The sequence below is a fragment of the Bombyx mori genome, chromosome 12 (assembly GCF_030269925.1).
Source record: "Bombyx mori chromosome 12, ASM3026992v2".
NCBI classification, from domain to species: Eukaryota; Metazoa; Arthropoda; class Insecta; order Lepidoptera; family Bombycidae; genus Bombyx; species Bombyx mori.
In genome coordinates this window covers 11,920,001-11,932,365 of record NC_085118.1, presented here as the reverse complement: position 1 = coordinate 11,932,365, position 12,365 = coordinate 11,920,001, and the positions used below count along the sequence as shown (strand labels likewise).

The 12,365-nt window shown below is 37.6% G+C and overlaps 1 protein-coding gene and 1 non-coding gene across 2 annotated transcripts in view; both read left to right on the top strand.

Annotated features, from left to right (window-relative positions):
- Positions 1 to 12,365, top strand: part of LOC101746844 (ethanolaminephosphotransferase 1) — a 31,789-nt gene that overhangs the window by 9,319 nt on the left and 10,105 nt on the right. The window contains exons 5-6 of the mRNA XM_012690691.4: positions 8,683 to 8,809; positions 11,664 to 11,793. Of these exons, the coding sequence (XP_012546145.1) occupies positions 8,683 to 8,809; positions 11,664 to 11,793 (257 nt within the window). The remainder of the gene's footprint in view (positions 1 to 8,682; positions 8,810 to 11,663; positions 11,794 to 12,365) is intronic.
- On the top strand, positions 1,884 to 1,971 carry Mir2780a-2 (microRNA mir-2780a-2). The gene has a single exon (NR_107393.1). It is a non-coding gene; the product is annotated as a microRNA mir-2780a-2 (primary transcript).

The following is a 12,365-nucleotide window of genomic DNA, read 5'->3' as shown; positions in this document are numbered from 1 at the left end:
AGTGTAGATGACAGGTCAAGAAGTGGTCGCCCTCGGTCTGTTAGGACTCCAGCAGTGATAAAAGCTGTGAAGGCGCGAATTCAAAGAAATCCCAAACGTAAGCAGAAACTGTTGGCCCTTCAGATGGGGTTAAGCAGAACCACGGTGAAAAGGGTGTTAAATGAAGACTTAGGGCTTCGGGCATATCGAAGAAAATCAGGACATCGTTTGAATGCTCGTCTAATGGACCTGAGACTGAAGAGATGCCGCGCTTTGTTGAAGCGGTACGCGGGAAAAAAATATCGGGAAATTCTATTTCGGATGAATAAATTTTTACCGTAGAAGAGAGCTACAACAAACAAAATGATAAGGTGTACGCACACAGTAGTGAAGAAGCGAGTAACCGTATTCCGCGTGTCCAACGAGGTCATTTTCCATCCTCGCTCATGGTATGGTTGGGAGTTTCTTTTTGGGGCTTAACAGAGGTACATTTTTGTGACAAGGTGTAAAAACGAATGCAGTTGTGTATCAAAATACAGTCCTGACGAACCTTGTGGAACCTCTTTCTCATACCATGTTCAATAACAGGCTCTGGGTATTCCAACAAGATTCGGCGCCAGCTCATAGAGCGAAGAGCACACAAGACTGGCTGGCGGCGCGTGAAATCGACTTCATCCGGCACGAAGACTGGCCCTCCTCCAATCCAGATTTGAATCCGTTAGATTACAAGATATGGCAACACTTGGAGGAAAAGGCGTGCTCAGACTTTTTGGCGGGAACGCGAGGAGTGAAGTTGTGTGATTTGTTTTATTTTGTCTATGTAGTGTTTCTTCAGGTTTAAATATGTAATAATGGTGGTTTATTAACTGTTTAATATCTGTGAAAGTGCACAAATGTGGGAAAATGAAACAAAGCTGCTGGACGTAACTTCTCGGGTTCCTCCAAAAAGTCCACTGAAAAAATCTCAGTAAATGACCACCATTTTACTGCGATTATATTTCATCCCATATCATCTCATTTCATTAAATTTCATCCCAGTTGATTAATGTCTCAAATTAATCATCTTCATTTCATTTCACTCCATATTATCATTTTTCATAAAATTAAGAAAATAAAGTAAAATAAGACATGACTTAAAGGTCTTAGATACCAGGTCTAAAATCTCTTAAAAAAAAAAAAAAAAAAAGGCGTGCTCAAAGCCTCATCCCAATTTGGAGTCACTCAAGACATCCTTGATTAAGGCAGCCGCCGATATTGACATGGACCTCGTTCGTGCTGCGATAGACGACTGGCCGCGCAGATTGAAGGCCTGTATTCAAAATCACGGAGGTCATTTTGAATAAACTGTAGTGTCATAAGAATCTATGTTTTGTTAAGTTCATTTTGGTATATGAATGGTTACATAATGAATAAACTTGTTTCAATTATTTTACATTAAACATGTGACAGAATTTATGACCTGACTAGGTATATACCTAGTCAGGTCATAAGTATTGTCACACAGTAAAAACTTTTCTTTTAGAATGCTGGCCACAAAAAAGTTTATTGAATTCGAATTTCGAATTGTTCATGAAAATAAAAATGTATACTTTTAGAGTTTTACTCATTTTTTATTATGGAGTGGACGCTTAAAGAAGACCGTGTTGCAGTTATTGCGTTGCATCGTTGCGGTTACGCGCCAATTCAAATTTTTAACATACTGAAAATTTTGAATATAACCAAAAGATTTGTTTATCGTACCATCAAACGATACAATGAAGACTCTAGTGTAGATGACAGGTCAAGAAGTGGTCGCCCTTGGTCTGTTAGAACTCTAGCAGTGATAAAAGCTGTGATGGCGCGAATTCAAAGAAATCCCAAACGTAAGCAGAAACTGTTGGCCCTTCAGATGGGGTTAAGCAGAACCACGGTGAAAAGGGTGTTAAATGAAGACTTATGGCTTCGGGCATGTCGAAGAAAAACAGGACATCGTTTGAATGCTCGTCTAATGGACCTGAGACTGAAAAGATGCCGCGCTTTGTTGAAGCGGTACGCGGGAAAAAAATATCGGGAAATTCTTTTTTCGGATGAAAAAATTTTTACCGTAGAAGAGAGCTACAACAAACAAAATGATAAGGTGTACGCACACAGTAGTGAAGAAGCGAGCAACCGTATTTCGCGTGTCCAACGAGGTCATTTTCCATCCTCGCTCATGGTATGTTTGGGAGTTTCTTATTGGGGCTTAACAGAGGTACATTTTTGTGAGAAAGGTGTAAAAAGGAATGCAGTTGTGTATCAAAATACAGTCCTGATGAACCTTGTGGAACCTGTTTCTCATACCATGTTCAATAACAGGCACTGGGTATTCCAACAAGATTCGGTGCCAGCTCATAGAGCGAAGAGCACACAAGACTGGCTGGCGGCGCGTGAAATCGATTTCATCCGGCACGAAGATTGGCCCTCCTCCAGTCCAGATTTGAATCCGTTAGATTACAAGATATGGCAACACTTGGAGAAAAAGGCGTACTCAAAGCCTCATCCCAATTTGGAGTCACTCAAGACATCCTTGATAAAGGCAGCCGCCGATATTGACATGGACCTCGTTCGTGCTGCGATAGACGACTGGCCGCGCAGATTGAAGGCCTGTATTCAAAATCACGGAGGTCATTTTGAATAAACTTTAGTGTCATAAGAATCTATGTTTTGTTAAGTTCATTTTGGTATATGAATGGTTACATAATGAATACACTTGTTTCAATTATTTTACATTAAACATGTGACAGAATTTACGACCTGACTAGGTATAACGTGTGAAACTTGGATTATAATAATTATACAATTAATATAATTTAAAATTTAAAAATGTAACAAAATTAAGCAGGATTAGCCTTCTTTAAAAAAATACAATATGTTATGCTACTGAAAATTATGGCAAACCTACAGTTTCTTGTAAGAAGCGTAAGCAGATTTTATCCATGCAAATTGTAACTATACTGAGACCTTAGAACTCATATCTAAAGGTGGGTGGCAGCATTTACATTGTGAATGTCTATGGGCTCCGGTAACCACTTAACAACAGGTGGGCTGTGACTTCGTCCATTCATCCATGTAATCATAAAATAAATAAATAAATGCCCCTGAACATTGGGCAAAACCAAATTAGTAACTTTTTTCCAAAAGTAACCAATTTTACCATTTTTGGTGTTTAACAAATAAATAAATCTATTATGTAACAACAAAGAAATAAACCTATTAAGTAACATTTTCCCTTTCAAAAATCTCTTCAGACTAGGACTATTTTAAATAGATATTCTTCAAAATTATCGACGCTCGCGGCTCTTGTTTTAAAGATAGTGTTACGTATTTATCAACGTATTTCATGCAAAACGTAATCTTTTACACTGTTGCTATGTTATAATAGTTATTAGTTTCGATGCGAACAAATATAATTATTTGCACAGTTTTATCGGCGCAGTCGATCATTTGGAACTATTAATGGAGACAAAATTAGAGTACGCAAAGCAAACATTCGATCTTTGTATATTTTGCTAAGGCTTACGACAGCATAGATAGACCGACTATATGGAATCCTCGCCAGCTTTTAAATCCCACGGAAACTTGTGAGAATGGTAGAGGTTGCTACTGGGGAAAGTAGAATGACGGTACGAGTTGACGCTGTTCTCACAGATGAGTTTGACGATGTGACTGGACTTGGGAAGGTAGACGCTCCGTCACCAATGCTGTTCAACTTGGCACTTGAACACGTTATACGGAAAGTGTATCCACTTAATAGCGGAGTGCGTCTCAATGAATAGAATAAGGTTATAGGGTACACCGTTGACCTTGCGCTGCTAGGAGAAAGGAAAGCAGCACGTTATAAACGGATTCAACTGCCTCCAACAGGAAGTCTCTCGGATTGTCCAATCAAAGGGCCACGAAAAGACGGAATATCTTCCCATGCGTCGATATAAAAATGTTAGATGAAAGTGAGAAGACCTAGTTCTCGAAAATACAAAGTACAAAGCAGCGGCCAAATTCCGGTACCTTGTACAGTACAGTGCATGTAACACACACCAATAACAGGGAAGATGCGATTGAAATAGGCGCACAAAATGCAGTGCAGCCCTACTTTCTTCGAAGTTACTGAGCAGACTTTGGAAAAAGGCTACCAATCTATCAACGGATCGAAATCGCGATCCACTCGAGAAGATCCGGCGTGATCTGTGTCTATGGTGGGCTGTGTCTATGGATTAGTTTGCACGTTGAATTCTTCGTATTCGCACGTCGTATTCGACGTAACGCTGACCAATGCTTGGAGAGCTAAAAAGCACCAATATAACACAATCTCTTATTTAATAGTACGAACAATATTTCAGTGTTGCCTACTGCTATCCTTTATTGTTATTGCAATACGAGAAGCGATTTTCTTGAGTTCATCCAAGTTAAACTACTCATTGTTTCTCTCTACATACCTATGACATGACCATGACAATGGGGACTTTACGTCTCAGGCACATTCATTTATTTAATTTCCTTACAAATATAAATTCGTATAAATCCGTAGAAAATAACCTAAACATAAACATAACCAAAGAATACTTTTATACATATGTAGTATTCGTAATGAAAACATATTTATGGGTTGCATGATGTAAATGTGCGTACATAATACATTTATGCGTCTAGGTATATATAAGCCAAGGTCTAATATAATAGTCGACATCATACAGTGAACGGCCATGAGAATTATTCGCGGTTTCTGCTTAAAACTAAATAGGTAACCTTTTTTTTTTTTAAATTGACAAAACGTTCGAAAATTTTAAAATGTATTTGTACAAAATGTTAAATTCCTTCACCGATTTTATGTTATACGTAACGTGACCAGACGTCCCATTTTTAACGGCACTATTCCTTTTTATAATTACGAGTCCCGGTGTCCCCGAAATGAACTTTGGAACGCAAAATTGTCCCGTTTTCGGCCGAACCCGAGCGGTGTAAGCTATATTGAAGCAAATTTGTTCCTCTAATAAATACAAATATAACTAAACGTCTTGAGTCTATATGTTCTTTAATTCGTAAATTTCAAGCTAACTTTGCCGAATAATAATTTAAAAAAGTACTGTTTTTTCTATTATCTTCCTGTCAATTGTCCCAATACAAATAAACCAACGTCCCGTTTTGAGTAAAAATATAAATGGTCACGTTATTTATACGTGATGTTAATAGCTCGTGTGGGAATTGCGTATTATTGTAAATTTGTATTCATAAAGCGATCGAAATCATGACGGTATAGTGATTTTAATTAAGTCAAAAGAATACATATTAAAAATAAACTTTGACCGCGTACCTCACATCGCATATGGCGTGAATCGAACGTGATCCCGTAAAATATGAATGAGATGAAACCGCATAACGTTACTTATTTTCTATCTATGATGTTTTGTCCACAACATTATTTGATATTCTCATTAAATTTCGCCTTATAATGGAACTGAGTGTGTAATTTAATCACGCATCTTGTATCAAGATGATTAACAATTTTACAAATAACTAAATAGTTGGAGATCATATTAAGATTGTTTGATTATATCAGACGAATATTATAAAATTTAAAAGTAATTCTTTCAAATCGGTAACAACCACAGAGCTTTTCACGTACCAATTTAAATTCTAATTTTAAATTAAATCCTTTTATTATATCAAACGAATATTATAAAATTTAAAAGTAATTCTTTCAAATCGGTAACAACCACAGAGCTTTTCTTCACGTACCAATTTAAATTCTAATTTTAAATTAAATCCCGTTTTAATTATTATGTTAAATTCAATCCTATTTAAATATAAATATGAATTACTGTTCGTTAGTCTCGCTAAAACTCGAGAACGGCTGGACTGATTTGACTAATTTTGGTCTTGAATTATTTGTGGAAGTCTAGAGAAGGTTTAAAAGGTAGATAAATATGAAAATGTTCGGAATTAAATAAAAATAGCAATTTTGTTTTTCCTGTGATGTGTCGGACGGATTCATTTTGTTTGTATTAAGTTTATTTTATACAAAAGCTTAGGTCTTTTATTTATCAATCGAGGCACTGCGAAGTCTGCCGGGTCAACTAGTCCTATTTGAATTCAGTGGATTAAAATAGGAAAAGTGTGCGCTTTAACACGGGTATCTACGAGGTCTTGCTCATTAAAGTGTAATTAAATATAAGTCAGTTCACTAAAACACTATTAAATTTACCTATGTTTTCCCAAATGTCTAATCAAAGATACGTAAACGAGCAAAAAATTTTGTTCATAGACACTTCTTACTCTGATAATAAAGTTTTTGTAAACATTATTTAAGGAATGAGGATGTTAAGAAACGAACCAGTAAATTTATCGAAGCGACATATTAAATTTTAACATTAGATAAGAAAGGGCATTCACGAGAATAAAATACGTGGACTACAAGTTCGTCTAGCTGGTGAAGTCGTATTTTGTGCCGTTTTAAAACTAAACTGATAATGAATTGTTTAGTTAATGGATTTTAATCATCTTAATAAAGTAAATGTAAACACGTGGATTGCGTGGATATTTACAAACGCGGAGAAAGGATAAATTGGTTTATCTCTAAACGCATTCTCCTAATACCAAAAAACCCAGGATAATCCTATAAAACGAAGGGAGAAAAATGGTCTGACAAAATTAGCCTAAAATCGTCTAAAAATCAGCGTCTCCAGTCAAATCAACTCTGGGTGACACGGGTTCGCTCTAGCATGCCGCAGAGCAGATCGTATATCAAACGATCAGCAGTGTCGTCCTAGTGTAGATGCGATGCTAGAGACATCCTAGTAGCGATATATTCAGAAACACCAGCTATACCATCCGGACGGCTCGACCCATCGCTTTGTCCTTGAAGTACAGGATACAATGTTGACCGTGGTCGCCTCTCCTACCTCTCCCAGTTGAAGTTCGAACGCCGGGCCTGAATGCAATGCAGTTGTTCAGTGTGTGGATTCGGCATTCCCGCGCAGTGCCTGCGGAATTTGAACCCTAGTATAGTCTCATCACTAGATACTAGTACTCCAAGCGTCTTATATTTTAGACCATTATGTCCTCGATTATTTCTGTGAACGATCGCTATAAATCTGATTTGTTAATTGATTATTTTATAGCTGTTCTATGGCCAATACTAACTGTTGCTAAGCTAAATTTGAACGATAAGGTAATTTGAATCTAATGTACAACTAAATAAAACCTACTTTCGAAGTCATTCATATTTACTCGAACGTACTCTGAATTCATTTCAACAGCCAAAAAATGACATATTTTTATACAATTTGAATTTTGTATACAATATACGGAACCCTAAAAAAGTTTCCTCTCGCAATGTCCTCTCATCTGTTACGACTTGGTATGATAAATTAAAAAAAAAAACAATAAGCACACCTCTACTTGAAGTATCTAATTAAATCCAAACATTTCAACCATTTCTTCGATGAAGCCACTAAGGTATTTTTACTGGTGGTAGGACCTCTTGTGAGTCCGCCCGGGTAGGCACCACCACCCTGCCTATTTCTGTCGTGAAGCAGTAAGGCGTTTCGGTTTCAAGGGTGGGGCAGCCGTTGTAACTATACTTGAGACCTTAGAACTTGTATCTCAAGGTGGGTGGCGCATTTACGTTGTAGATGTCTATAGGCTCCAATAACCACTTAACACCAGGAGGGCTGTGAGCTCGTCCGCCCATGTAAGCAATAAAAAAAAAGGTCTAAGGTCATATAACTAAGCCAATATGTTTATGCTTTTACCATTGAACGGTAGTCGCAATTGCAGCGCGACCGCCACACGTACACGGTTCTATTCGTTAAACCAGTTGTGAACAGTGGTACGAGACATGGCCTCATCTCGAAAATTCAGCTGAACTGGATTGTAGTACAGCGAAAATTATTGAAAAAACATACCGCAAAAATCCTTGGCCGCTTAGAATTGGCGGCTTATAAAAAAAAACGGGTTTGACACTAGTTTTTTTATATCTCATATAACTATTATTCATTTATTTTTGAATTATAACAAGAGGCTTCTGTTCTGTAATTTAGTATTAGTTTTTTTATTTTCGTATGGGTTCTAAACTGACAAGTTTAGAAAAACTTTTAATGTTACATTGCCGCGCTAAGTTAATAATAATAATAATTGATAAATTCATTACATCAATAAAATAAAAATGACCATTCGCCTATATTCATATCAACTATATTTATGTCATGAAACGACACGATGAAAACTGTAAAAAGCCATTTTATTTAAGACTAGCGAACCGCCCTCGCTTCGCTTCGGAAACATTAAAACACACATGAAACCAAAAAATAAATAAAAAAAATAATAAAAAAAGTAGCCTATGTTCATCAGGGACAATGTCGGCTTCTAATGGAAAAAGAATTGTTCAAATCGGTCCAGTAGTTTCGGAGCCTATTCGAAACAAACAAACAAACAAATCTTTCCTCTTTATAATATTAGTATAGATATAGAAGTATATTTAAAGAAAAAGTGCTCAAAAAAAATCACTCCTAATGTCGTTCATTGTATCAGGAGACCTTCGCCTAGTCTAGTTCATGTTCTTTATTCATTTTGTAAGTTATTTACGTATTTGGTCAAACAAATCTTTTAAACCCTTTGCTTAGTCTCGTAATGGAAACAAAATTTTAAATTTTAAGCTCATTCTATTTATAATATTAAATTCCATTGCAGATGGTATCGACGGGAAACAAGCGCGTCGCACCGGTACAAGCGGTCCTTTGGGCGAACTTTTCGACCACGGACTTGATTCCTACTCCGCAGTCCTCATACCGACATGTCTTTACAGTATATTCGGAAGGTATACAATGTATTATTAACTTAAACATCACCATTTTCATTGATAATAATTTGTTGTCTTTCAAGAATGCGTGACCTTGAAGTGTACGCTTTTTTTTCCATCACCAACGCTATATTTTCATAATTTGTTTGCTGATGACAAAAATTCAAAATATTTTTTGTTATGCATAATAATGGTTTCATGCTAAGTTGCTCGTGTATTACCGAACCGTGTATAAGTGAAACATTATGTTACACTTATAGACATATTATTATGTTTAGACTCGAATGAAATATAGTAGAAATCAGCTTAAAATTGGTTCGCGCTTGGAATAATTTCACTGACAATAAGATTAGAAGCAATCAGCACTGCTTCTAATCTTATTGTTAAAGGGGGAAAACATATAATCAATAAATAACGAATAACTTATTAATAAAACTATTCCATGAATGTTTACAAAATTTCAAAACAAATTTGTAATTAGTTCGGATGCTATGAACCCTAAAGTGAACGCACATAGATTTCCACTACTTTCCACTTCACATGTGCAAAAAAACCACGTATTCGTAATTCGCTGATCCGATTATCCAATCCATTATCCTTTTCGCTACTATCGGTGATTATAGTCACCTGATGAAAGCAATGCCTATACACGATGGGTGATGTGCGCACTTTCACCACGGAGTTCCTATTCCTGCGAAACACTACAGCTACAGTCCTGCCGTAGCGAAAGGCTTTAGCAGCAATTACACCGTTCTCAACCTTTTTGCAGACAAGGTCTCTTTCGCTGGGCACAATATTAGTTTGCCTCAAATAAATATCGTCTATAGTCTATCTCTCAAGTATCGCTTCTTGATTGACCTTCTAGTCGTCACAACTGAACGTTACCTATATCTTCAGGTCGTCCCTGAATATTCCCGATCCTGCGGACAGAATGGAAAGCAGTCGACGTCGCCCAAAACACGTCATCTCGGATCCTCCCGATCCACTAACGGTGCTTTTAGGTACTTCAAGCACCGGTCACCGTTCTCGTCGAACCCGTCGCTCGCGACGAAGGGCTCGACGAGTAAATTAACTCTCGGACACAGCCCACTGAGTTTCTCGCCCGATCTTCTCAGTGGGTCGCGTTTCCGATCCGGTGGTAGATTCTGCGAAGCACGGCTCTTGCTAGGGTTCATGTTAGCAACGTCATCAGGTTTGAGCCCTGTGAGCTCACCTACTAAAGTTAGGGTTACACTGACATAGCCCCTAGGGCTATCAGCTTAGGTAGGAAAAAAAAACAAAAAAAAAACGTCCCTGAATTTAAAACAAAAGACCGTCGCCTATCTTTCTTTGCATGTATAGGTAAAACTTCTCGAGCCATATCGAAATAATTCACGTTCACAATTAACAATGAATTTTGAATAATATAGCAAGGATATGCTAATTTACAGTACAAATCTATGCATTGCGCTCTATTGGACTAATTTAGATTGTGTGTTGTGTTTTTAAATGTACCTAATCGTGTGAATACATTTGCATTAAAAATTTTGGAATTTTCTTCCATACTTAGTATTCATTCCCAATACGCAATACATCGGAACGTGTTTATTAATTCCAATTTAAAGAAAAACAAAACACTTATTTCGTCCAGTATGCGTACAGCTGTTATTTTATCAGTTAAACATTTACAAATTACAATTTTAATCATCTATGTCACCATGTTACCATGTTTTGTGATAAAAACGCTAGTTCTGTGATTAGAAACGCAAACTGATAAAATTACTTTAAACAAACACATACTAAAGGAAGACTGAAATAATCGTTTCATACTTGTTGCAAATGATGTGACAATAAAAAACCAGCAGCGTAACGACAAGTTCTTTTATTTGTGCGAGAAAGCAGAAAGCAGGTAGAAATGGCCGGCATGGTTTGTTTTATTAACACTATCCCCCCTTCGTTGGCTTTGGCTATGGAGGGTACTTCTACCCTCCATAGCTTTGGCTAGCGGCAGTGGCGGAAGGGGGCGTGTTAACATGGCATGGCGGCTTGGCTGGCGGCAGCTGTGACGTCACGTCCGTTACATACTATAGTAAATATTCGTTTTATACTATAGTTTTTGTAACTGTAGTATTTTACAAAAATAAAAAAGTAAATAAAAAATAATAATAAGAATCATAAAATTTTTCGATATAGTGAGTTTATTAATAAAATCCAAGAATATCGAATATTAAGAAACTATCATTTTTAAATTAAATGATGTACGTTATTTTTTTGTCTATATCTTCAACATTCGTTCCAATATAAGCAGTTTGCACCAAATATTAAAGTCGAGAATCCAACTATAGCACTCGCTGTCGCGCGTGAATTTTTTGTTACGTGACGTCATCGCAGATTTTGTATAATTGATTTTTTGATAAGAAAAATCATCAAATCTATGCGCTGTTAGAATTTAAAACATTAATTTTCGTTTTGTTTTCCTTGCTTCTTCGCTGGTAGCCCTAAGGGGCTCACAGGCTCAAGAGAATTTACTAACAATAGCCCTAGCAAGAGCAGTGCTTCGCAGAATCTACCAACGGATCGGAATCGCGACTCACTGAGAAGATCCGACGACAACCTCAGTGAGCTGTGTCTATGAGTTAAATCAGTTTCGTCTAGTTTTTACAAGAGCACTTGTCCAGCCACAGTCCATTTTATATGACTAGGGGTCGCCGGACCCCGTAGACATATTTTTAAAACATATTTATTTGCATTCGCGATCCGAACGTACCGGCCTTCTTGTCTTAAAAGGTGCATTTTTCCAACTTCTACAACGAATTCGTTTGGGTCCATTGAAAATACTGATTTCTTTATTCGTTCCCGACTTCAAGTTGTCACAAGCAACACGATGTTACAGGGACGAGGTCAGCCCGCTGAGGTTCTTCTTCGTGATATGGAATATCTTCATCAACTTCTATTTGACGCACTGGGAGAAGTACAACACCGGCGTCATGTTCTTGCCTTGGGGATACGATTTCACTATGCTCGTAAGTTGGTAATTTACTAGAAATTTAGAACGTCTACCTGTTTTTTCGTTTTTCTGAAGGTCGTCGTGGCCTAATGGGCTTGTATCGAGAGATGCTTACTATACCGCAGACAGGTACCGATTTTCCTATAGGTACCTAAAGCCGCAATGTGTTGCAGTTTGAATAGCGGGGCAGCCGTTTTTTTTTTTGTTTTTTTTTATTGCCCTTGTAGGCAGACGAGCATACGGCCCACCTGATGGTGAGTGATTACCGTCGCCCATGGACTTCAGCAATGCCAGGGGCAGAGCCAAGCCGCTGCCTACCGCAAAAGCCGGTATACAATACGATTGAGACTTCAACCTGTCAACCCTCATTGTCTCACTGTGGATAGCGGGGTTCACGTAATGTTCATACCGATCCTGCGGAGCGAATGGTAAACAGTCGACGTCGCCCTAAACATGTCACGCTTTTAGGTAACTCAAGCACCGGTCATCGTTCTCGTCGAACCCGTCGCTTGCGTTGTTGCAGCGAGTAAATAAAGCCACAGACACAGCCTGAGCACACACTGAGTTTCTCGCCGGATCTTCTCAGTG